General features: G+C 37.6%; 2 protein-coding genes across 3 annotated transcripts in view; one reads left to right on the forward strand and one right to left on the reverse strand.

Annotated features, from left to right (window-relative positions):
• The window catches only part of LOC143376209 (uncharacterized), a 1,054,554-nt gene that overhangs the window by 294,839 nt on the left and 733,467 nt on the right, over positions 1–26,248 (reverse strand). The gene's annotated exons all lie outside the window — the stretch shown is intronic.
• On the forward strand, positions 1,101–3,219 carry LOC143376295 (lipid storage droplets surface-binding protein 2-like). Of its 2 annotated transcripts, XM_076826440.1 has the most exons (4): positions 1,101–1,269; positions 1,966–2,292; positions 2,391–2,679; positions 2,789–3,219. In XM_076826440.1, exons 2-4 carry the CDS (start codon positions 1,990–1,992, stop codon positions 3,022–3,024), a joined length of 828 nt encoding a protein of 275 aa, XP_076682555.1. In that variant the 5' UTR covers positions 1,101–1,269; positions 1,966–1,989; the 3' UTR covers positions 3,025–3,219. The 2 variants fall into 2 exon arrangements, with proteins under 2 accessions (XP_076682555.1, XP_076682554.1); XM_076826439.1 differs by lacking the exon at positions 1,101–1,269 and having other exon boundaries at positions 1,868–2,292.

Below are 26,248 nucleotides of genomic sequence, written 5' to 3' on the forward strand. Positions count from 1 at the left end.
AGTCCGATTTACATGAAATTTGGTATGATTTTCATCGGAAAAACATAAGGCATCACTTCCATATCGGTACGATAAAGCAGGGGTGCACAGGGAGCCGTTTTTAGCGCCTAGCTGCGAGCAACCCGCCTGTCCCGTTGCTAAGGTTAGAATCGGTGAGGCGAACTACAGTAGTGTACGTGCATTTGGTATGACTTGAACCCAGCTATATACGCTACTGCAGTTCGCCTCACCGATTCTATCCTAAGCAACGGGACAGGCGGGTTGCTCGCAGCTAGGCGCTAAAAACGGCTCCCTGTGCACCCCTGCGATAAAGCATAAATAATTATTTTTTTCTGAAACGGCCGGAGCGTGTGGATGCACCATCCGGCCAGCTTGTCAGGCCGGGCGAAGCGTGTGGGGGCATTACAGGCGTTCGGCCGACTTGCGCAGGCCGAACTGAGGGGCCGGCCGGGCCATAGACATATATATACGGAGCATAAGCTGAGGAGGGTAGCAAGGTCGCGGTAAGGGGAGCGATACGAGTGGATACGAGTAAATCGGGTAACGCAGTGGTTATACATGCCGAATGCATCCGAAGCTAACCGACGTGCCCGTATCTGAACCCAGGGGCGGCTTTAGCATACTTGGCACCACCGGGCAAGATTATCATGGCGCCCCTCCAAGAGCACGAAAATCAAGTAGCAGAACGGATATAAATGAATAAACGCATATAGTGGCGCCCCTACAAATTTGGTGCCCGGGCGGCTGCCCTGCCTGCCCCCCCCCCAAATCCGGCCCTGTCTAAACCTCTGCCTTTTCCCATCCAAGCCTACCTTCCCCTCGCCGATAGTCCAAGCTTTTACTCCATCTATACAAATATGTCTATGGGCCGGACCGTGTGTGGCCGCCTTTACAGCTAACTTCACACAATCACACATATTTAAACCAGCGGAAACCACACAATACTAACGGGAGGGTTAGCGAACAGAAGCGAGAAGATTTCGCGCCGCGTGGCCCTCTGGTGGAGCGTCAGTAACCGCTACGGGATCCCTACACAGACGTGACAGAGGCGCACTCGTGCGGCTCTTTCCGGAATGACGATATCGCATTATGAAAAATGCACGAGGGTTACGACCTTACGACACCCCAGCAGAAGAAGAATACATAAATTATTCCGCGATTGTTAAGTAAATATATTCCATGGTGAAATGACTCAGGGATCAAGGTGCATGCTTCGTTACTGAGGAAAACAAGGCTAAGTGCACACTTTCAGAGCAGTCGACTATATCCGTAAGTGCCATCAGATCATTTCTCTTTGTTGTGACAGTAGTTTTCGGATGCACCTGTCACATTGCGACGCTGACATTGATCTTCGAACAATTGCTGTTTCTATTTCTGCCATATGTTCCGCGAAAATAATAAGATAAGCGTCGCCTTGTTAAGATTTCAATTACCTTCAGAACCTTTCGACCATTTTCATTAAGCGTTTTACGTAAATTGTGGAAAACAAAATGCGCCTTGCTTATGTATAATTAAAATGACCAGATGTCCCGCATTGTGCGGGACAGTCCCGCATTTGAGCCCTTTGTCCCGCAAAGTGTCCCGGATTGGACATGTAACCTTTTACATTTTCGCAGTGGCATAAAGTTACTGTTTCCTCCACTTTTTGTTGTTGTGAAAAAACAAATATTTTTAATTTCGTTTCAATCTATCACTTTATAATGACAAGTATGTATTTTTAAATATATTGTAAATGCTTTAATAAACTATGGAAAAGATCTCCTCACGGATCTGTTAACCCTTTTTTTTTGCTTGCTTGCTTGCTTGCTTGTCCCGCATTGGAACAGAAATTATCTTATATATAATAGAACTCAAGATCGTATAATTTGGCGTTAATTCTTTCATAATTTCAGCATAACTCTAGTTTTGCAATGTACACCGTGAATCTCATGTATTTTCAAGCACTTATTCTTTTCTCTGTAATAGGCAATTTCACCACTGCTAACCATCATGACGGAGGGAGAATTGTTGGACCACGTTTACAAAATACAAACTATTGAGCGTGCTCGAAAAATACCAAGCGTCAACTATTTGTGGGATAAATCTACAAAAGTGTACGACCGAGTGAAAGAAACAAATGGATTTGTCCATTGGGCGTTTGATGTGGTGGAAAATGTCCTTAATACTGTTATTGAAAAGTCATTATCTGCTAAGTTAATGGAGAAGCCAATCTGTGCTATTGACAAAACACTTTGCCAAGGGCTGGATTACGTAGAAGTGAAACTGCCTATTATCAAGCAAGAGCCAGAACAGGTAGCATAAAGTCTAATATTCGTATTTATTAATTGAATTATTTCTGTAGCTCAAATATTTTAGACTCAAAGGGAGGATACTAATATATACTCTTTCAGATATTAAATCATACTAAGTTCATTGTGTCTGAGCATCTCAGACCAGCTGTACAAACGTTCAATGATTTGAAACAAGAAACCAAACACAAAGTCCGAATTATGATGTTACTTACGTATTGCAAGGTGCATTACTTAAGAGTATATAGCTGGCAACAGGCCGATAAAGTGATGTCGACTGAAATAGGAGTTAGTATTTTAAAGACTGTTGATAGTAGTACGGATCTAGCTAAGTTAATGTTGGATAAATACTTGCCACCCCCATATGACGAATTTCATACAGATGACACAGGTATGATGATATTTTTCACAGTTTAATTGAAGCAAGTAATTGGAAGATAGATTACAGGAATGTATTACTATGGTTTTGCTATTAAAAATCATTGTTTTTGGCTGTACAGTGGAATTATGCAGCGAACATGCTAAACTCCATCATACCATGGAAAGACTAAATGAATTGAGCTATCGGGCATCTCGACGCATTTATTTTGCATTAATGGACAGATGGCAGCATATGTATAAAATAGAAATTCTTATTTTGATATTATACACGATCATTATCCTCCAACTAATTAAATTTCTAGAACTAACATCTTGTATTTTTAAATTATTTACCGATTGCTTTGGGTTTCACTGAATTAACTTCGAGAGATATAAAATATGTAAATTGACACAGATACACGTCTAGCACTTTTGATAATTACATATCAATGATTTTGTTACTCTCAATTCACAAAAACGTGTCAAGAATTACTAGTTTTTAATGTATTGTTTAAGCAAATTGACAATCTGCTTACGTAGTTAAATTTGTTATTAAAAAATACAAAACTTTTCTCGGAATTTTTTTTTCCTACACCACGTGTTTTCTGAGATATTGAGGCAAACGTGATTTTTACCCCGAACTTCGAGGACTAATGTCACCCCCTAGGTATGGACAATTGCTAATAAAAAAAAAATACGTAGCAAATAGTTTTTCAAGGACTGCTTCTTAAATAAGTGTTGTCCAAATCGGCATTTGACACTTAAGTGTTGTTCGTTGTAAGATCCCAATCAGGGCCGTTCCTGGCGGGGGTGCAGAAGGTGCCCCCGCACCTGGTTGGCCAAACGTAGAGGCGGCCGCAGGCCGTTTATTATATTTAAAATTTTGATTAATAAGAATAATAATCGAAACTCTTTTGCATGATAACTGTTTAAAATTATGTATGTATGGATATAAAAGTAAACACTGCATATTAAATTCTTAATTAAAGAATTTTTAATTAATAAGGGCGGCAATATTGTTTTTCCACCTGAGCGGCTAAAACCCAGGAACGGCCCTGATCCCAATACGACTACATTCAGGGCTAAGAGATACATAAATGTAGTGTAGTCCCAACCTGCAGTCAAAGAGGAGATATAATAAGAGGCGTCACTCGACAAGGACAGACATAAACTAGGGAAATCACTAGACAACCAAATTAAATGCCCATTGACAATGATCGGTACCTCACGGTAAACTTCGGCAATAATCAGCAAATTGCGGTAAGGTACATTTAGTCGATTTGAATATCCCGCTCGAATAGACAACCAATTTAAATGCCAAGGTCAAGTAAGGACTTCAAAGGTTTCGCCCGGAGTGACGCCTCTTATTATATCTCCTCTTTGCTACAGTGTTGCGTACACTACTTAGGCGTCAAAACGGCTTCCCTTCGGAAATTTGTGCAACGTTGCATGTCACTAGGCATAACTCAGCGGTCTAGTGACATGCAACGTTGCCAAATTTCGATTCCAAAGCCGATTCTGGTGAATTTAAGGAAAAAGGTCTAGTTGGCAAATGTTCTGTGGGGCCTATTTTTCCGGGAAAATGGAGAGGTAATTTACTAAAAACGGGGTGTTTGGATAAAATCATAATTATTTTGTTTTGAAGAAGATCGGTTGCCCGTTGAATCCGCTACTATTTGTCTCTTAAGTGTTGTCGCAGGCTCTCACCATGCTGCATCTCGCACTTTCTAACCTTTGGTTTCCCCCGCTTAAGATTTTTATTTTACCTGTTCATATATTTGGTTTGTGGTCCAAAGGAACCTAACTCGCGAATACTTCCGATAGATTAATTCGCATCATCTTAACCCCCTGGCTTACCGTTTAAATTCCGACCGCCGGCACCAAATCAGTACCAGCGGTGAGCCACGCGTCGAGCCATTTCACGGTTCGGCTCAGCGTCCGAAGTTGTCAATCGCACGCGTCCTAGCCCTGTTACGCAGTTGCAACAAAGGTGCCGGAAACTTGGCTAACGGGGCTTATGATGTGTAAATAAATGTGTATGCGGCCAGGAATAACTGAGATGAAAAGACATCAGCGAAATGTTCAGTCGTCGTCGAGGATTGCTCGCGAGGCGTGCCGACCTTTGTTGTTTACGTTTCGCCCGATCGACGTGACACGAGTCTCACTCGTGCTTTGCATCTTTGGCCCGATCGAGGGACCACGAGTCTCACTCGATGTGGTAAGCCAAGGGGTTAAAAATATTTTACCCAAATCTGTGCCTTGTGCGAATTGAGATATAGTGAGAGCCTACCTTACCCGATTTTTTAAGGTTATTTCATATGATTTTTAAGTAAAGAATGGCGGCGCTCGATTAGTCTTGATGCGACACTCCTAATAGTGTATAAGAATCATAGCACGCTCTCCGGTTACAAAGCATTTGATAGACTTAACATTGCCTTTTATGAACTTCTGAAACTCAAATTCTTGTAATTTTACAGTATCAGCATTCTTATATAGTTAAGAATGTTACATGATAGATACTACGATAGACAGATGTCACCTCTTTTCATACTGTCTTTACTAACAATTACAAGGCTTACGTACTTGAAAAGTGAGGTACTTACGTGTTACACGCATTAATGTTGTTTACCAAAAAATTGTATAATGATGTTTGATGTAACTGATATTGAAATATTTATTTTTCACCGTTGTATACTTATAAATAAAATTGTGTACGTTATTAAGTGTTTGTTTTGACCATACAGTGTTATAAGTCTAACTAACATTGGTACCACATGCGCATCAAGTCGCGTTTCCAGCGACAAACTATGTAATGGCGGGGCGAACTTTTAAGCACATGTCGCATGTAGTTATACATACAGGGTGTCCCAAAATTCAGGGACTTCCCGGAACATAAAATATCCTGATGCAAAAAGACATCGAAAAGTCCTTTACCATTTTGGGATCCGAGGCTTCGTTCTCGAGATATTAGCAGTTGAATATTAGCGGTCTAACAATTTTCGGGCCGCGCAGTTTAAACTCGAGTCATCTATGCGCGGAGCAGTGACCGCTCGCACGCACGCGCAGTAAGCACGTGTAGATACAGGTTCACACACACAATTGAGCCGACCGCGCTGGTTAGAACCGTGAAAATAGGTTAGCGCAGACGGCTGCACTGCCTGTCTGAACCTGTATCTACAGTAGCGGACAAAAAAGTTACCACTTTTTCGAACCACCCTACGTCTATTACTTTTTAATATCAACTTAAAACTGCAGTATGTGCCTAATATACATATCCTGAAAGAGAATTAAAAGCTGTATAAAACTCAGTTACAGTTGAATTTATTTAACTAACAAACAAAAACCCTACATAATATTAAAGAAGACAACACATTTTTAAAGCCAACAAGAAGTTACCACTTTTGAACATTAATAAAAACAATCTAATATTTTGTGGGGGCACTTTTTGCTTTTAGGACAACCTAAAAAGTTACTGAACGTCGCAACTTCTTTGTCGGCCTCGAAAATGTGTTACCCCGATCAATGTCATATAACACTTTTGTTTGTCAGTTAAATAAATTCAACTTTAACTGGGTTTTATACAGCTTTAAATTCTCCATCAGAATATGCATATTAAACATACCACAGTCCCAAACGTATGCTAAAAAATAAAAAAAATAGAACAAATCGAAAAAGTGGTAACTTTTTTGTCCGCTAGTGTACGTGGGCCTCCTGCGTGTGCGTGCGAGCGCACGCTGCCGCGCGCTCAGATGACTCGGCTTTAAACTGCGCGGCCCGGAAGTTGGACCGCTAATATTCAACTGTTAATATCTCGAGAACGAAGGCCCGGATCCCAAAACGGTAAAGCACTTTTCGATGTCTTTTTACATCAGCATACTGCATGTCCCGGGAAGACCCTGAATTTTTGAACACCCTGTATAGGAGGCTTCAAATACTTGTTTCAAAACAGTGAAGTCGTAACACTAATTTATTCTACTTATTTACCATAAAGAAACTACTAATAGAGAAATTACTACAGCCGCGGGATAACAAGATTTTAAGCAGACTGCCTATGATTTCTGGATTGGTTAAGATTGACTGCTCGGTACCTTTTGATTGACTGACGTTGCACTGCCAAATTTCCCACTATGTACATATTCTCCGTGTGGATGGGGCTCATTTTCAATTCCTTTAAACAAATTCTGTCGTTGCATTGATGCCATTTAGCATAACCCTTCCCCAAGGTGTCGAAGTAATAACGTGCCCTCGATAATCGGGGAAACGGGGAAGCGTCGTTGGTCCCAGCTGGTCCTTGTCGCCCAAACTCAATGAAGAAGCTTGGAAGAAGCGCTCTTGTGCCAAGAAAGCTGGCGCTTTGATTAAGAAAAGTTGTGCTCGGGTTAGAAAAACAGGCTGTCGAAAATGTAAATATTTCTCCTCGAGACGACAGACAAAAAATTCCGTTTAAAGACGAAACAACGTCGTAGATTAAAGTTTTACTATTATATTGTAAAAACAGGCTGTCGGAAATGTAAATATTTTTCCTCGAGACGACAGACAAAAAATTCCGTTTAAAGACGAAACAACGTCGTAGACTAAAGTTGTACTATTATATTGTATCTGTATATTTTTATTTTTAACTATATACTTGTGTATGACAATTGTAGAAGTTTTATAAAGAAGCAGTCAGATTGACCATTTATTTTTTTAAGAAAGCAATATTCCAAGAAGAGCAATTAAAAAAGAGGTAAGGCTTAATAGGGAATAATCTGGGGGGTTGAAATAATTGTGTACATACACAATGAATCTGTTCTGAGTGCTAAAAAGATATAAATAGAAGTACAGTAGTAATAAAATTATTGAATTCTTACTGTTTGTTCATTTGTAGTGTTTTTGTACAAGGAACCAAAGAAGCATGTTTAGGAAATAGTTATAATCGGTATTTCTGAGTAAATTCTGTTAGTTAAGAGAAATAATGTTACTGACAGTCACAAGAAAATTATAAGCCACTTTTAGTTTTATATTTTCTGTTTTGACGTGCCATTAATCTCAATAATTTATAAACAGGAATCTTAACGATTCGTCACTTTTAGCTGCATAAATATCGTATTCCGAAGAAATTTCAGCGTTTGGGGTAACATAAAGTGAGGAATAAATACTTCGCGATGTCACCACCAAACTGTATAAATTGAAAAAAAAGCGAATTTAAAAGTTTCTGACATGGAGTAGCTCGTAAAATACTACAATATATAGTGGGAATGAACTAAATGGAAAGCTGGGTCTGGGGGAACGTATGGTGAGTAGAACCGTTTACCACCGTAGGGATATTGATCCTGTTGCATATTCGTTAAACGTAGCTTTTGATTATATTTTAGGAAATTGAGAGTGTTTTAAGTAAAATGAGCAAATTAACGTCACGTTAACTCGCTTAATATACTCATTCATCTAAGGAACGCGATAAAGAATTCAGGTTTCATCGGCTGAGCGCACTATTTTCGTATGAAGTGCTGTGTGATAGCTGTACTGCCATGAAAAAAGAGAACAATTAGGTACTGTATTATAACTGAATGCTAGTCCCCATCATTTGTAATGAGGTAAAATCGCTTTAGTTTCTAGTGTAGAGAAACGACAAGAAATAAATACAGTATTGTCTCGTTACGGGCTCGGTTCGGTGTACACGATATGGACTTTACGCTATCCCCACCACTTCTGTCTCACTCTTGTCCGGCGATGGCAAGAGCGAGATGGAATGAGAGCGAGCGTTGATGTTTTGTCTCGCTCCGTCTTTCGGACGCCTGTCATTTGCGTGCGCGAAGGTCGCAGGCGCTTACCGTGAGCATGAAAACCGCTTCGCAAAATCTTGACGCAGACCCGGCTCACGGTAAGCGCTTGCGACCATCGCGCACGCTCGCCGCGCACGCAGTTGTTCCATCTCGCTCCCCCCTTCGGCCAGAAAGAAGCGAGAAACGAACACTCGAAATTAGGGCTCCGTTCACGATATGGGCTCAACGCCGGTCCCGACCAGCGAGCGGCTAACGAGACAGTACTGTAATTAACTACCTATGTTGTGTTTCATTCCATATGCTCTTTTATGAAATCTATATGTAATGGCTGATTAAATACTTTTAAGCGGCAATGTACATTTTTTTTCTCCACATTTTCATTGGGTGGTACGATCTATTTCCATCGTGCTGTGTCGAGGTCTTCCATTTTGTGAATGATTTTTAATGTCACGTCCAGCTTGAGACGTTGTATTCTGTACTACAGTCTTCCTCGGATTGTTGAAATGCTTTTTTCCCCGCATTATGGGGAAAGACCTACCCACTCCACAGTTTGCTTCCTCGCTGCGATCGAGGGCCTGCGGTCCCCGGTAGGCCCCCGTTAACTGCCGACAGCAATAAAACCATCGGGCCAAGTAAAATACCCAGGACCGAAAGATAAAATGTTCATGTTTTTGATAAATGTTCATGAATGTATTACCAATGGATTTTTTATGGTTTCTCGGCGAAAATGAGTTAAAACGCGAAGTAATTCGGTCCATTTTTAGTTGACGTCACTACGTTCACTAAATGTTGTAATTCACACACTGGAAAGTGACTTCTTCCCGTTACACGCACTATGTAATACTGCAGAAGAGAATTTGAATGGAGAATATCAACGACTTCACCAAATTGTATAGTGTCTGCTGAAGATTGCTTAAATGCAGCCTTCAGGAGAAATTGCCTGGATGTTTACTACCTATTTGGTATTACGTGGATTGGCAAATTACTTCCATGATAATTGCAGGAGAAATGTTGCGAAGTTAATCACGAGAAGCGTGCTTTTCCCCTTAAACCGGGGAGCTTGGAACTCTCATCGTGTTTTCATAATAAAAAATAGACCGAATTGCTTCGTGTTTGGACTCATTTTCGTCGACATAAACCCACCAATTCCTCGGTAATACTCTCATCAAGGTGTAATCAGTAATATGAAAAGTTTCATATTCAATACTGAATGACTCAATTCCCCGCCGACCGAGGGTCTCCCACTGGTGCGCTATTTCACTCACTCTCGGTTTACGTCGTTCAGTCCCCTCGTCAGACAGTTCGAGTGAGGGCCCTGACACGGGTCAGTTTATTAGGTGCTGCCCTAGTAGCATTTATTTGTTGGGAGTTTGTTAGGCCAATGACGTGTTATCCGTTGGCCAACTGTTGAAGTGTCGCGCTATTTTTAAATGGGCCAACGATTGTAACCAAAGCAGGCCCAACTGAAGGTTTCTTTCCATAGGCCCAACTAAGGGCTTCTTTCCAAAAGACGTCTTAATGACGTCCAGAAGGCGCCTTGAAGAACTTCAAAAGACATCGTAAAGACGTCTTTTTCAGGTCTGGTTTAGAAAAAAAAATCGCGATGAGGAGAATCGAACCCCAAACTTTCCGCTTACGAACCAAAAAAAAATTCTAATTTCTAGTTACATAACTAGTATTCATTGCTTATAAAAGCTGCGCAGTGACGCGAAATATTCCACAAAATATCATCATTCGACCTTTAGACTCATTCCTTAAAATTTCATATTCGTCTTAAGACAGACGTCCGTATTAAGTATTTATAAATAACAAAATTAAAATCACAACTGGGAATATAATAACAGGTTTTTGGATGCAGCAAATTTTCTGACGTTTGTAAGACGACATTTAACCGACGTTGTGAATTTTTTGTTAATTAACCAACCATAGTAATTGTAGGCCCAACATTGAATATTCGTTGGCAAACTGTCGTAAGTTTTTTTGCTGTAGGCCCTATGTTGGGAATTTGCAGGCAAAACACTAACTATAAAAACCATGGGTCGATGTTTTCATCCAACATATATGTTCGCTAGAGCAGCTGTATAGAGCCGCGTATGGTATCGCACGTGTTTGGATACGCACGTGTAACATGGCACTGCACATGCCTGCGAAAGGAATAAACTTTGGCAATTTAATGAACTCGAGGGTTCTTTATTATCGCGATGTTGCATCGTGTGCAAGTAACTATTTTTCCGTTCACAGACACAGTTCTGCACGGCACCATGGTTACCTGAAAACCTCTGTTGGTTGTTCCTGGATGGTTTCCAGCGAATGGTAAGAGAAATTAGTTTGCTGTATAGTTTCGCGCGGAATTGCAAAACTCGGCGTAAACTGCGGTATTTAAGGGGAGGTTCTGGTCTAGAGCCCCAAAAAAATAGGTGATATTTAGGAATTAATTAAAGGAAAACTACTATATATAATTTAATGGGACTTGTTGCATTGTATTAAGGATGTCTTATGTTATAGAAATATATTTTTTGTTTTATAATTAATCAGTGCAAACAGCCCTGGGGAGTCGTTAAAGTTAAGGCGTCAAAAAATTGATCCAAATCGGTGGGACCTGTATCTCTAAAAGTTATTATCCGATTCGACTGAAACCTTTTTTATTTTGAAGATTATTCTTTTTTCTAGGGGGGGAACTAAAAAAATTACAAAAATTACATTTTTTTAGAAAATAACGACACTTCACGTTTGAAATCACTTTTCCCTGTATTTTTCGTCCTTTCAACGCCTTTAAAAATTATAAATTTTCAACTTTTTGTAATTCTTTTTAGTCCCCCCCCCCCCTAGCCAAAAGAATAATCTTCAAAATAAAACAAGTTTCAGTCGAATCGGATAATAACTTTTGAAGATACAGGTCCCACCGTTTTGAGAACACTGTTTCGAGAAAAACGCATTTGAAGTTTTACGTGAGCGCCGAGTAGCCGGTTGTGACCCATGTATTTGCCGCGACTCAAATGCCTACAACTTGGGGAATTTTACGAATTTCAACAAATCCTTTAAACCCGTATTCCTAAAAGATTGAACATTCGAAAAATGATATAAAAAAAATCGACATTTAGACCAGAACCTCCCCTTAAAGTTTTACGTGAGCGCCGAGTAGCCGGTTGTGACCCATGTATTTGGCGCGACTCAAATGCCTATAACTTCGGAAATTTTACGAATTTCAACAAATCCTTTCAAACCCGTTTTCCTAAAAGGTTGAACATTCGAAAAATGAAATAAAAGAAAAATCGACATTTAGACCAGAACCTCCCCTTAAGAAAAAAGGCTACTCCACTGCGCGATAGTGAATGTTTCAACGGGTGGAAGCTGCCTACCTGGACTTTATCCACTATTCACAGCGAGTATTCCTCGGCCCGTGCTTTGGCCCTTTTAAACGAATTGAAATTTTAATGAACAACAGGCCCGGAATGAAATGTAAAACGATCAAGAGTATTGTGCTGATTTAAGTCACAAACAGTGCAAGTAACATGTACTAGTTCGAGGTATTCTTTTCCACGAAACTCTGCATAAAAATCTTGGAAACCCGATAGAAAAATTTAAAATACATTCGAATAAAGTTTGTTCAGTATCGAGTTTGTATTCACTGCAGAATGCAAAACATTGTAGAGGGCCAAATACATCCCCCTGTATTTTTTTACGTTTCATTGAAGTGTATGAATTGTTACTGAATGTTTGCAGTAACAAAGAACGTCTCACTGAAAATATGTACGTTTCATTCATATTTCTGGGAACAATATGTACAAGCATTATTGTTTGAAATGTGCTCTAAATTAAGCATATGGACTTTGTGTTCTGAACGAGGGGGGACCAGAGGTGAGAACAAACTTTTTTAAAAGGTCAAATTTCAAATTGCGTGTCTGTTTATACGTACAATATACAGGGTGTCCCAGAATAAATTGGAAATATTTTATGGGTGACCTCAGCATATCTAAATAATAAAAACGGTCATATAAACATATGTCCTATTTGATTTTGCTTTCGAGTTAACATAACTTTATCACCTGAAATGTTTTTACCTTATTTAAAATTTCATAAAAAAAACTATTGTTCCTACATATAAAATTATGCAACTTTTGTAGGAAACATTGTTATGAAATTTTAAATAGAGCAGACATATTTCTAGTGGTAGAGTTAGGTGAAACACCCTGTATACTTACAAAAGTGTCTATCGTCGTGTGCAATAGTAGTTGCGAAACGCATAGGTAGGTAGAGCTATATCTAATTTTTTCTTGCAGGCATGCCTTGATTTTAATGATGTTAGGGGTCGTCGTTAAATTATGTAAGGGTATTTTTGGCGATTTCTTACCCCTTCCTCTACCCAGTATAAGAATCTGCAAGATTTTATATTCCAACCCCCTCCTCCCTTCCTTACGAAATATTTTTTTAAATGCATTTTCTCAGTTATTAAAATTCGTTTAAAGCTTTATATTCATTTAACTCATATTGAAAATTAGATTATAAAAATATCCCGTGAGACGCTCCCCTTTGTAAGAAAACGTAAAAAATTCACTCCTCAAAAAAGCCTTGCGTTATTTAAGGACGACCCCTTACCACGATGGAATTTTCACCGAAATTTTCCAGTAAAATATGCTCTCGAAATTTCGCAAAATGTTTTTGCAGTAGGCTCGTGAAAGACTAGTTGAAAAATATCGTTAAATAATACTTTAACATTCATTCATTCGGTTTGTATGAATTTTTGTAGAATAAAATTGTTGCACAACATTAATGTGGCAGTAGCATATTTGTAATCTTCCACGTACGAAGATTAACGCGAAATCTGTTTCTCTCGCTGTTCCATTCTTCTTTTTTTTTTGGAAGAGCAGAGGGATGAATTAAAATTTGCATGGTCTTACGGTTATTATGCAGCCTCGCCTGCTGACACGTAAAATCATGCAAAATGTCGGCCGTAAAAACCTCACCGTTAACGCGTCTTCGAATAATGTACGTTTAATGCACTGTAAGTGAAATAGTAACTGTCACGTTGACTGCCTGTGTCAGTTCCTCGTCGTGCAAACCAGGGGTTGCGATCTGATTCCGCGTTTCCTGAATGCTACTGGAACTTAAATTGCGTGTCGTAACAAACTGCAGAATAACGATAATGGGATTATTAATAATAATTGGATTATATCAATTTTCAATCATTTGTATTAGAAATCACTCATCTTGAATGATGCAGATAAGAATAACGGTTTTATTTAATGTATTTGTGAAGCATTCGATATTATTAATTTCATATTAAGTTTAATCTAGTGTGATATAAGTACACAATGATTCCACGTGAAATTCGTTATACTTGTACAGTGGGTTGCCAAATTATTATACTGAAATAAAAATGTTTATACTTTGTAAGTTTAAGCAATGGAATAAAATAGGTGTCTCGTTTTTTAATGTTATAATATTATTTTTTAATACTAGTATATGTATTTAAGAATATAAATTAAATACATTTATATAGGTTCAAGGCTGTATTGTACGAGAAATACAATTACTCAATATGTATCTGGTGACGCCGTCTTTATCTTTTATGATGGCTCGGATTCGGCGTGGCAGTAGCGAGGAAGTATCTTGTAGTTCTGGAGTGTTGTGCCATACTATGATGGTATTCCTATTATTTCTGTCTTATTTGTAATAATTTTATTCCTAGGACTGCTCACACGTTGCCAGGCGATGTGGCTAATCAATAACACTACTTTACAAAATCCAGAAAATTATTTGTGATCGACTTTCACCGACTTTGACGAAAATTTTTTGAGTATAATAATTTGCTCACTCGCTGCAAGCATAATAAATATTATAAGTATTTAATCGTCGTACGTTGACAATAATTACACTGTTACTGATAATTCACTAAATATTCCGATACGTTTCGATGTTATAAACTTGAATGCAATCATCTGGCTGAAAGCAGGAAAAGGTACCCAGTTAAAAACAATATAAGTAAAATAGTGAACTCAAGCGAAAATATCAGAGACCCAATTACGTTTTTAAAAGCGATCAAAATATATGCCAAATTGTAGGTACCCTGCAGTACATCGATAAACTTGTAAAGTCGCTCATGACCTCAGCAGTTAATGCGACTCAAAACCTTAAATAAAAAAAATAAAAAAGGGCGAGGGGCGAGGGCTCCTAGCACTCCCCAAAGAAGGGACTTTGTAAAAAACTGGAATTTATTCATTAAATAAATTTTTATAATCGCCTAATGAATTTTATTGGATTTGCATTAAAAATATTTTTATCCGTTCAACTCGACATTATTAAATCCTGAGTGCGCCACTGTGCGAGTAATATAGACAATGCTTTTCTGGACTATTCAGTTTTGGAATGCAGAAATTGTTGGTAGAGAGAAAGATTTTGGCGAGCGGGAAACGCAGGAAGTGTGTAATATGATTGATTACCCACAGTAGCGCGTTTCATATCAAGTGATATCGCTAAACCGTCTGCGTACATTAATTTGCTGGAATTATCGTTTTTTTTTCCCGCCCAACGTTCCCGAGAATAATGCATATCTCGTATTTGCGAATAAATTCTGGAGGATATACGTCAGCTTTTTCCCGTACGTTATTGAGTACTAAATCTAGTGATACCACACGAAATAATTTCCACATTGCCCTATTTATTTATATAAGTTGTGTGCATTTAAAAGAATTAATACAGAAATGCGTGATAAACAATTCCGTTTAAAGCTTCTGATGGGATTGGTAGGATATTTTGCTATGGTTAGATGAAAGATTACACATCATTATTCTGTGCCTATGACAACGTAACGATTACATAGTGTACTCAATGATATTATAGTATATAATGATAATTATAGTGATGTTCAATGCCAAATAGAAAAAGAATTCAAAATGAAGAATATAGGAAGTGTTTAAAAAAAGAGTAGTGTACGAAAATAGCTTTTTATAATTTTATTTAAAAATACGATTAAGTCAACATTTTTTGCTTATTCTGGAGCCCGTCTCGCAAATTATTTGTTGAGTTTTACTAAAGATTCTTTCATACTCTGCGAAAGTAGCCGAAATACAGAGATATTTCTTGCATAACTCTGACAACGGTTGAAGTCCTTCATTTACTTAAAAACATTATAATAGTTATTATTTTAAAACATGGCTGTCGCTGTCTAGAGTGTCGAGCAACGCGGATAGCGTAATGACATGAACAGGGTGGAAGTGGGGGGAGAAGACTATCGATCACCATCGATAGTCATATAAAAATATCGATAGCTTTCGATATTGAAAACTATCGATAATTATCGATATACTATCGATCACCATCGATAGTCATATAAACATATCGATAGCTTTCGATATTGAAAACTATCGATAATTATCGATATACTATCGATCACCATCGATAGTCATATAAACATATCGATAGCTTTCGATATTGAAAACTATCGATAATTATCGATATACTATCGATCACCATCGATAGTCATATAAACATATCGATAGCTTTCGATATTGAAGACTATCGATAATTATCGATATACTATCGATAATTCTCTACCACTACTGGTGGACAAGTGTTAAAACTTAATTTTCTTGATAAAGTTGTTTTGTGGTATTTCTTGTTCTTCCACTTACTCTTCAAATAGAATTTGATTGCAGCATTAAATGGAATAGTACATTCAAACAGTATTTGCTTATGGAAATATTTCAGTTTTTAATATTTTCTCCCGAACTATCTCAAATTTTCCAAGTAGAAAAGGATATGTGTGCGAAACACAAATAAATACGGTGTTTCAAAAAATGTCACTCTATTGGCAACTAAAAATTACAAACGATGGTAATCGATTCTTTATTCCCTTTAATACCCGACGTAATAAAATTGTTTGCCGATAAATGGACCGTTCAATTAATTAGATGACAACGCATTGAACACAAGGCCAGTTATAACAGTGAATAAAATTTGAATCGCAAGCGTTAACTAAATGATTTCATGCGCACATAGCTAAAATATCCGATTACTTAGTTGGTTAAACAAAATCATGTATCGTAGATATTTAAAACCGTACCGCACTTCCGGATGCGTATCGAATTAACGAGTTTTAACACAAAGTTGAATTATTACGTAACGATACCACTCTTCAAGGGAAATGAGACGTGGTAATTTTTCAGGCATTTCGCAAATGACCAAACAGTCCCCCGACGTGTCACATTTTCCAGCGGTCTACAGCCGGATCATATTCCAGAATAATGTAAATTTATTCCCCCGCTTCGACGAATCAATCGTTAACCAAACGACGAGAAAACGGCGACGAGTCCACCGGCGGAAATTCACGGGCAAAAATGCTAAAAATCGGTTCATACGTTGGAAATCGCAACGCGGAGGACCAACGTCGATGTCGACACGAACCATGCCGGGTATTTGAATAAATAAATATTAAATACAGCAGAGGAAGCGTAAAGAGATCGATCGATTTTTCAGTTTTCACGCGGTAAAAATGAGCGCTATTCTCATACACGGCGAGAGGAGGGAGAGAATACAAATGTATCAGAGGAGAGTAATTTAATTTAGAGAATTATAATCGTTAGAGTTTCTATTTGCGTAGTTTCATCTCTGGTATACGTTTACCCTGGATAACTATGATCGATTTGAAAATTTAGCGAAAAGTAAATATTTTAACCCTCGCTTGGCGAATGCTGCGGCCATTTTGTCAAGAAAATTCTCGAAATCCGAGCGCAATATCAAAAAATTTTTTCTCGATTTCCCGAGAATTGTACTACACGTTAAAAACAGCCACATCGAAATTAATCTATTAGTTCCTGAGTTTTGAGGGAACAGGAAAACATACGTTTTCCTTTATATGTGTAGAGATTAATTTTAAAATAAAAAATAACACAATTTTTTATTAATTTTACAGTGTTCCTATCTCCTTTATAAAGAAAATGACTATTTTTGTGTTATTGCTACCAATTTTGTTACAACGTAAATTTATGCTTTTTCGGTCATACTAATACAAACTAGACACTTCAAACTATCAATATAAAAAAACTAACAAATGTGTAACTTGTTCAAATTTTATAGCATTTACTGCTTATGTGGCCGGAATTACCCCGCTTTCCCCTGCATTTAATTACCACTGTATCATTTTCCCCCGATATCAAATGACAAAATAAATTTCAAAATAATGTTTATTGGATATTTGAATAAAATAATAAAGAGGTTTGTAATGGAACAGTTTCAGTTGCCAGAAAAGTGTTTATTTGTTTTCCACAAATACTTTTTGGGGTAAAGTTCGTGTTTACAACGAAAACAATCCTTCGAGAAGTTAAATTCTGTTAAATAACCAACAGTCTAACATTCACAATTGTATAAAAAACCGTAGATATGTGATACATTTTTAAATAAATTTCGAATTGACACACTGATACTAGCCCTTCAACAGTAAATCATTTTATTCATTAAAAAAGTAGATATCTAATAATATTGTACACATACTAAAGTGTATATTACAAATATTAATTTTGTTGAATTATTTACATAGTTCAAGTAAGCATTACAACACTGCAAATAACACAAATAGCGTTAACTAGTAACTACTTATAGAAAATTCGAGGCAGTTAATATGCTCGTAATTTTTTCAATTGCGGCTTCCAAGCCTCACATTTGTTGGCTATCAGGAGCCATTACTGGAATTCCAGACGAAGATTGGCCTGTGTATTAATTTGTTGGCGAAAGAGGGGGTGGGGGGAGTTTCGCCGAGGAAAAAGGAAGCGAAGCAGGGGGAAAGAAGCTTGGACGATGACCGCGAGCATTTCCGCAGACAATTTATTTGCCCAGTCGGAGCGATCAAACTTTTTCTCCGGGCTATGTGAAAAATAACGCCGTCGAAAGCATCCTGCTGGAACAACAGGATACGTCCGGCAGATAGACGACGGTAGAAATGAAAGGAACCGCAAGCTTGTGAAATGAAGCTTCCCCTTGCAGTTTATGGGGCTCCCGACGTTTGGTCAACACCCTTCATGCGACGTGTATCAACGTATCAGTTGGAATTTAGGTAAATGTCAGAAACATTTCCTGCTTTAATTGCTGATTCCATTCCGCTGCGTATACCTGTATATCGTTACAGACGCGAATACACATTTCAGGCCAAAAGTTTGGAAACATTCCGGGAACTAATCTATTAACTAGATTACTAGACCGTTGCTCAAACAGAATTGCTTCCACGATACTTCAGTGTGCATGTAATAGCGATTAAAGGCAGACCAACACGGAGGATGAAATTTCTTTAAAGAAATGTTATTTTGTTACAGTGGACTCTTAATGTGATTACTGTGCAATTCGTTTGTAATAATAAAAGATTTCAATTTTTGGTAATACACTGGATCAGGAATCCTAAATACTTGAGACACTTAATTTTCTGTAAATTTTCTAGAGGAAGAGGAAATACGAATCTACAATTTAGATGGGAATTATTACATAATTATTCCGGAAGTCTTGAATATTTATTTTCAGTCTTATTAATCATACTTACTTTACGTGGAAGCAAACGATTTCGACTGTACAAAGCTATCGAACGATTAATCTCCACCATTCAGCCGATTCATTTTTCATCTGTGGAAGATGGCGGTAGTGTACAGATGCTCTTAGAAGATCAAGGTGCCAACCATGTAATATGTAATACGTGTGTGTCACGTAATAATATACTGCATTATGATATAGAGGTGACTGGAGCAGATGCACGTAGCAAGACTATAAAACTTGCTGTTATTCCAGTTTATTTATACAGTGCTATTTAATTCTTCTATTTAATCTTGCGATTGACCACGTGGGGCGAGGCTCCGTATCAAAACTACACAGTACAATAATACACATGCAATGTGGGACACATCAGAATAGTGCACAGCAGGTAGTGCACATACAATTTAGAACACATGCGATTTACAGTGCACGTACAATTTAGGACACATGCGATTTAGGACACATACAATTTAGGACACGTCAGGATAGTGCACAGCAAGATTTTACACACCAGATAGTACACAGAAAATAGTGCACATACAATTTAGAACACATGTGATTTATAGTGCACATACAATTTAGGACACATGCGATTTAGGACACATTCAATTTAGGACACATGCGAGTTAGAACACATGCAGTTTAACGCACATTTTTTTAGTGCACTGTTGCACAGCCGACGGTATTAGTATTGGTTGGGGCTAGACTAGGGCAGGGGGCGCGCGCCCGCTCGCGGGCGCGTAAAGCATGCTAGCGAACCGATATGGGTATGTGTAGTCTAATGTTAAGTTATGTTTTTTGCGAATATCTCGTAAACCATAGCCGACCACCAAAAAGATTAAAGGGAAATGTTCAGAATGATGACCTTGACAACAATAGCGATATTGACCCCTAGGCCCCACATCGGTTCGCTCTGCGCCCTAATCTAGCCCCAACCAATACTAATACCGTCGGCTGTGAAATAGTCGACGGCGACGAGAAGATGGTTGTGCGTGAAATCTTGCTGTGCGCTATTTTGATGGGCACTAAAAAAAATGTGCGTTAAACTGCATGTGTTCTAAATCGCATGTGTCCTAAGTTGAATGTGTCCTAAATCGCATGTGTTCTAAATTGTATGTGCACTATTTTCTGTGTACTATTCTGATGTGTCCAACATTGCATGTGTATTATTGTACTGTGTCGTTTCGATATGGAGCCGATGGCGAAGTAAAACATAAGATTAATATTCCTAAGTCAGCGCTGCGAAATCAAGGATTCACTGTTAGTTTGCTGTTCCAAATCCCCTGACTTGAATCGTATTTAAAACTTCTGGCGTTAATTAGAAAAAATTGCAGATTTTAGTGAGACTATCAGCAATTTATGCAGATCACTGCCATGCAATCTAAAAATCTGGTAGACAGTATTTCGAGTAGAATGAAAGCTGTTATTGATGCAAGAGATGGATATAAAAATAATGAAACAGTTTTGTCGCAAAACTCTCAGTTTTGAATAGATGCATCTGTTAAATACTTGTTTAATTATTTTTCAAACTAAGTGTTTCTTTTTCAAGTCTATCCCATTTAATTATTACTATGTAACTCAAATTTTGTCTGTAGTAATGTTTACAACCTGATAGGGATTTCTACCATTTTAACGATGGAAAAAAGATAACCAGGAAAGCTTGGATCAATTTCGTGGAATATTGTATTTTTGGTGGATTCATTTAATCCTTTCGCTGCGTTTTTCGACTATAGTGGAACGCCGCTACCGCGCATTATAAAATGTATTCTCTTGTACAGGGTTATCCGTTTAAGACTGGCGGTGCTCGCGCGAGTACAAATGAGAACGGCAACAGCGTCACACGCATACTTACTACTGCAATCATATGTCGATACATCCGCCACCTATGGGCTGCTGCTAGAACTACAGGGTTAGCCATTTAAAACTGGCGAAAAGTATTAGATCGGTCATCTACACGAACCTATACTTTTAGCAACATCCCATAGATGGCGGTTGTATCGACATATGATTGTAGTAGTAAGTTTGCGTGTGACGCTGTTGCCGTTCTCTTTTAACTCACGCGAGCGCCGCCAGTCTTAAATGGATAACCCTGTACTGTGATACTCAGCAATTGTCTCCGAGAAAAACGAAAAAATGCTAATTAAAAACTTTTTTTTATTGATGTAAAATTGACCTTTTTGAAGGATCGCCCCAAAAATTTAAATACGCAGCGAAAGGATTAAACTGATTTTTAAGCCAATATTGTTGTTTGAAAAACAATTATTTACAACATTATTTATGATTTATCATCTAAAATGATTTTTTTCCATTCTGTGAGATCTATGTCAAAACACAGAACATTATTTAAATAAGCCAATCTCGTGCTAGTAGATGGTAGTGAGGAGAATCGAAGCGATGGATTGGAAATGCTTAAATTTTGATCTCAATAATCATAGTGACCAGTACGCAATACATTCTATCAACAAGCTTATAATATATCACTGGCTTTACTATCCGGTTTCACTCGGAATTTAGATTCTGATTTCATAAAAAAAAATTATTTGTGAAAATAGTCACATTCATCTGAATTTTACCGCTCGAAAGTTTTTACGCAACGGACAAACACACCAACATATAAACTTTCTGCTTTATGTATTAAGATGTTAACAATTACATATGTAGCATATCAATTTAGTTTGTACGTTTCTCCATAATTTACTACACAGCAACAAACGCAGTGAAATAGAGTATGAAACAGCCTTAAAATCCAAGCCACAAGTATCTAGATAATTGAAAATTCAATTAACAAATACTTGGCGAACCGTTTCTTTATTATTTCCTTCAGCAACGTTTATATTAAACAGAAATTGTCAGTAGTGAATGTTAAGGTAAAAATGAATTTCTGTAACGCTATAAAAAAAAAACGTTCTGGAGCAGGTACGTATATACATACATTGTACGAATGTCCACGACAATGCATCGCAGGGTACCGAACGAATTAATCTTTTAACATTGTTATAACAGAATAGGAGGGAGGTTTCATTAAATCAGCGCGTCACCTTTGGGCCCAGTTGACGTTAAAATTTCATTGGATGTGAAACAAGGAATTACGCAGGAAAAAGTTAAAAAGTAATATCACAGCACCCAGACTCCCCTACTTTTCATCTCCAAAGAGCGACACATAAACTTTTTAATCGTGTTACTAAGATAATATTTTACCCCGATTTATTATTTAAGGCAGCTCCTTGATTACAAATTAGCGGTTCGCTGTAGATTACATATTAATTTTATAAATATCTCGCAGCTTTTCCTTTGTGGGTTTATAAAGACGATCCGTAAGCGATTTTATGCAGAATGTTATTTGGGTGGAAATAACTTGGAGATATTTCCGAGTTATGTTTACGAAAAAGTATATTTTGGAAGACTGTTTGTAGCGACGATAGAAAAAATTTCTCTCGCTTTCATAGAGACTCCAAGGCTATTGATTTTGAAGAGAACAAACTTATGACATCATCAAATTAATACCAATAATTATGTTGCCATTCATAAATAAATATTTGGATAAAAGGCATAATGTAAATATTCTTTTGTGCATAAGTGATTCTGTAGAAAAATTATTGTGTGAGAATAATATAAATTGTAAACAATGATAAACATAGATGAAGAAAAAGAGTTTAAATTATTCTCGATTTTATTTCTTAATTCTTCGTTTAATTTAAACAACCAGAAATTCATTCTTCTTCCTTTATCAGTTCACAGGACACATTTCTCAGTTCAAATCACCAATGTGGTCCAAAATTGATAACAAGGACATCATTTATCATTGTTGAAAACTTTAACGTTTTTGAATATACCGAATCTCTCGAAAACACTCGAGGCAAGATACGGGCACTGATATTTACGGTCGATCGCAATAAATTATCATTTATCGTCAGTTGCAAGTTCTTGATGAAGAAATTTATGGCCCGATAAAATATAACCAGTTTATATCGCGATTTAAGTGGCTGACATTAAATCCATTACTGTCACAAGATTGCATCCATCTCTCAGTTATTTAATAGAAATACTCGTTAAGAGACGACGCGGAACGTTGTGTTATAAGCCATTCAGCTTGTTAGGATGGTAGTAGAGAACAGGATTCCCCTGGATAAAAATTAAAACAGAAAAACAGTAAAACAGAAAATGACACGTTACTGGCTTGATTGCAATATAATAATAGTAAAATTGTAAAAAAAAATTAGGTTAATATTACATGTCATATGATAAAAAATGTGTATCTATTCTTTTTTTAATGGTCCTTCATTAGACTCGCGCAACAATTCATATTAGCCATTAATTGTCAAAGAATGAACGAGTCAAAAAGAAAAATAATTACACGTTCTGTACACTATGAGCGGTATTCACAGTGGATACTTATTCTTAAGATCATCTTAAGCATTCGTCATCCTTTACTAGTCTATTAGATTAGTAAAGGATGCCGCCTGCTTAAGACGCTCTTAGGGCGGTATTCTCAGTCGCTACTTATTCTGAAGCAAATGCACTAACCTAGTAGCTAGTAAAGGATGCCGAATGCCTAAGCATTTGCTTAAGGGGAGGTTCCGGTCTAAAAATCGATTCTTTTTTATTTCATTTTTCGAATGTTCAACCTTTTAGGAATATATGTTTAAAAGGATATTTTGAAATTCGTAAAATTTCCAAAGTTATAGGCATTTGAGTAGCGGCAAATGCGTACGCAATAACCGGCCACTTGGCGCTGACGTAAAACTTTAAACGCGTTTTTCTCAAAACAGTGTTCTCAAAATCGGTGGGACCTGTATCTCCAAAAGTTAAAAATTCAAAATGTGAATCTTATTTTTTACATTTTGAAAATTTAAATTTGAATTTTCAGTTGGCCTGGGTGCGGGATAGTTGTCTTTTGATTAACCAAACACAACTGTAAAAAAATTTTAGAAAAATTTCCATTTCTGCAGGTTCCTTTTTCTCCTGAAAATGATTATATGATTATATGATTATTTAGGAGAAAAAGGAACCTGCAGACATGAATATTTTCCAAATTTTGTTACAGTTGTGTTTGGTTAGTCAAAAGACAACTATCCCGCACCCAGGCCAACTGAAAATTCAACTTTAAATTTTCGCCTATATAGTATCGCTCCGCCGTATTGGTTAGTTTTACCAAGAAACGATATACCGGGCCACGTGTGTGACTATGGTGGCCCTTCTTTTTGTGCATCGCTAAATATGGTGCAATTCCATAAAAAAAAACAATCCCTGAAAAAGTTAATTGCAATCGGACAATAGCAAAGGGTTGCCGACCAGAGCTTAAAGTTCAGAACTCATCAATGTTTTTAGACGTAAAGAATTTCTCAAAAATGGTATGCCCTATCGAATTTTCGTTCTAATAATATAAAGAGAGCATTCAATTTTCTACAATTTTTGTAGATATAATTTTTTCGTGCTTTCAACCATTTTTTAGATATTAGCGTTTGCATATAGAGAGGTCGAGGTATATTAGGGGGTGGGAACAAAAGAAATTGGATGCTGCAAAATAAGGGCAAGCCTAGTGTGTGACTCGTCATTGTAAGCTAAGGGGTTAAAGAGGTAAGAAACAAGACGCTGCCACATCGTCCTATTCCCGTAAGCTATGCCCTGTGCAGCTGCCTCCGGATCGTTGGTTATCACAACCCCGCGTCAAAGGTTGCGGAAAGTTCATCCGTGGCCGAGGGTCATGCTGCGTTGGATACAACGGTGTCATGCGAACCCGATTTAAACCCCCTGAAAATGCTGCTTAGATCTTGGGGCAGTTGCAATTAATCCGCCACGTTGTACGCGATATTAGTTGGATGTTGACAGTGGCCTCGATAAAATCTCTCGACAGCTTGTAGCTAGTCCGCTTATTATTCATTAGACTTTCAAGTACAGCCAGCTTCACCACCGGGAGAGTAAGACTACCAGCCTTGAATATCTTACGCGTCGCTCTATTCGATGGAGGGTGTTTAACCTGGAAGACTTGTCCGGTAACGTATATGTATGTAATTTCTATCCTTCCGTGCGGTATTCGTTCGTCTTGGGAGGAATTAACGTTGGAGGAAACATACTAATAGATTAACAATGAGAAAAATGTATATTTCTAGGTGATACGGTATTTGCCAGAGGGCATTAACTATTAGGTTCTTGAAACGTTCTGTTACTTTGTTTCTTCAGCATTTATGATATCGTAGTACCTGTAATGAAATGATAGACTTACAAGGGGAGGACGCCATGTGGTAGACACCGATTTTGATGAGCCTTGGCACGATGGATCTATGTCGAAAATAAGTAAATAGGTGTCCGAGCGTTTCAGCTAATAGGTCTTAATAGTAGAGATATTTACATGTAAATTATTATAAATTTAGGGTTTTAGTGGGTAAAAATCCCACACTACCCTGGCGCCCGCGGGAGATTCCCTTCTGGAGGCGTCGGGGTGCCTTTTGAAGATGTATTCACGTTAAAAAAACACTTTATGAATTTTTTTTTATAAATTATTTTTTTTACAAATTTTTTTTTTAACTTGGAGAAATCTTCAAAAGGCACCCCGTCTCCTTCAGAGGGGAATCCCCCGGGGGCGAAAGGGTAGTGAGAGATTTTTAACCATTAAAACCCCACGGCCATTATGAAATTTTTAATAATTTCCATGTAAATATCTCTATTATTAAGGCCGATTGGCAGAAACGCTCGGACACCTATTTACTTATTTTCGACATAGATCCATCGTGCCAAGGCTCATCAAAATCGGTGTCTACCACATGCTGTCCTCCCCTTGTTAGTCAATAATATGTTGGCCCCTGTCAGATTTGTTTGCCATTTTTTTGGTAGCTTATCTATTCCCATAATAGATTTTATTTTTAACGAATATCAAAAAGACTCCCTTTTCGTATTCGATAAAGTATGTTTCTTCATTTCTTTGGAAAGGAAATATGCAGTTACTTGCATGCACTATAAGAAAACTCGAAAAAAGAAATTTTTAACGAGCGCACTTGATTACACAGATTGTTTTCAAAGAAGATAGTCTGTATAAAAATTAAAAAATAATGTTCAGACGCTGGCTAGAAATGGTATTTTCAATGGGTAGAAAATTAAACAAGCTGACTTGCAGTTGAAATTTATGCAGTACAGAATGCTGTAGTATATTGCAGTAGTACGCATGGAATATTAGAAAAATATGACTTGCAATACGCGATGAATCTGCTAACCAGTGATTTCACGGTTGAACTTTCCTGGCAAATGTTTGAACAAAATTCAACCGTGGATGGAGCAGAGAGCAAATTTTCTTTTGGCAAAGTCTCGCATCACAGACGGAAATGTGCATAC

This window comes from Andrena cerasifolii, chromosome 14 (genome assembly GCF_050908995.1).
Source record: "Andrena cerasifolii isolate SP2316 chromosome 14, iyAndCera1_principal, whole genome shotgun sequence".
In the NCBI taxonomy this organism is placed as follows: domain Eukaryota; kingdom Metazoa; phylum Arthropoda; class Insecta; order Hymenoptera; family Andrenidae; genus Andrena; species Andrena cerasifolii.

Excerpts from the sequence above, each read along its gene's own strand:
- LOC143376295 (XM_076826440.1), top strand. The coding sequence starts at position 1,990 with ATGACGGAGGGAGAATTGTTGGACCACGTTTACAAAATACAAACTATT. Across the intron at positions 2,293-2,390 it reads TCAAGCAAGAGCCAGAACAG|ATATTAAATCATACTAAGTT; the intron begins GTAGCATAAAGT and ends ATACTCTTTCAG. Across the intron at positions 2,680-2,788 it reads ATTTCATACAGATGACACAG|TGGAATTATGCAGCGAACAT; the intron begins GTATGATGATAT and ends TTGGCTGTACAG.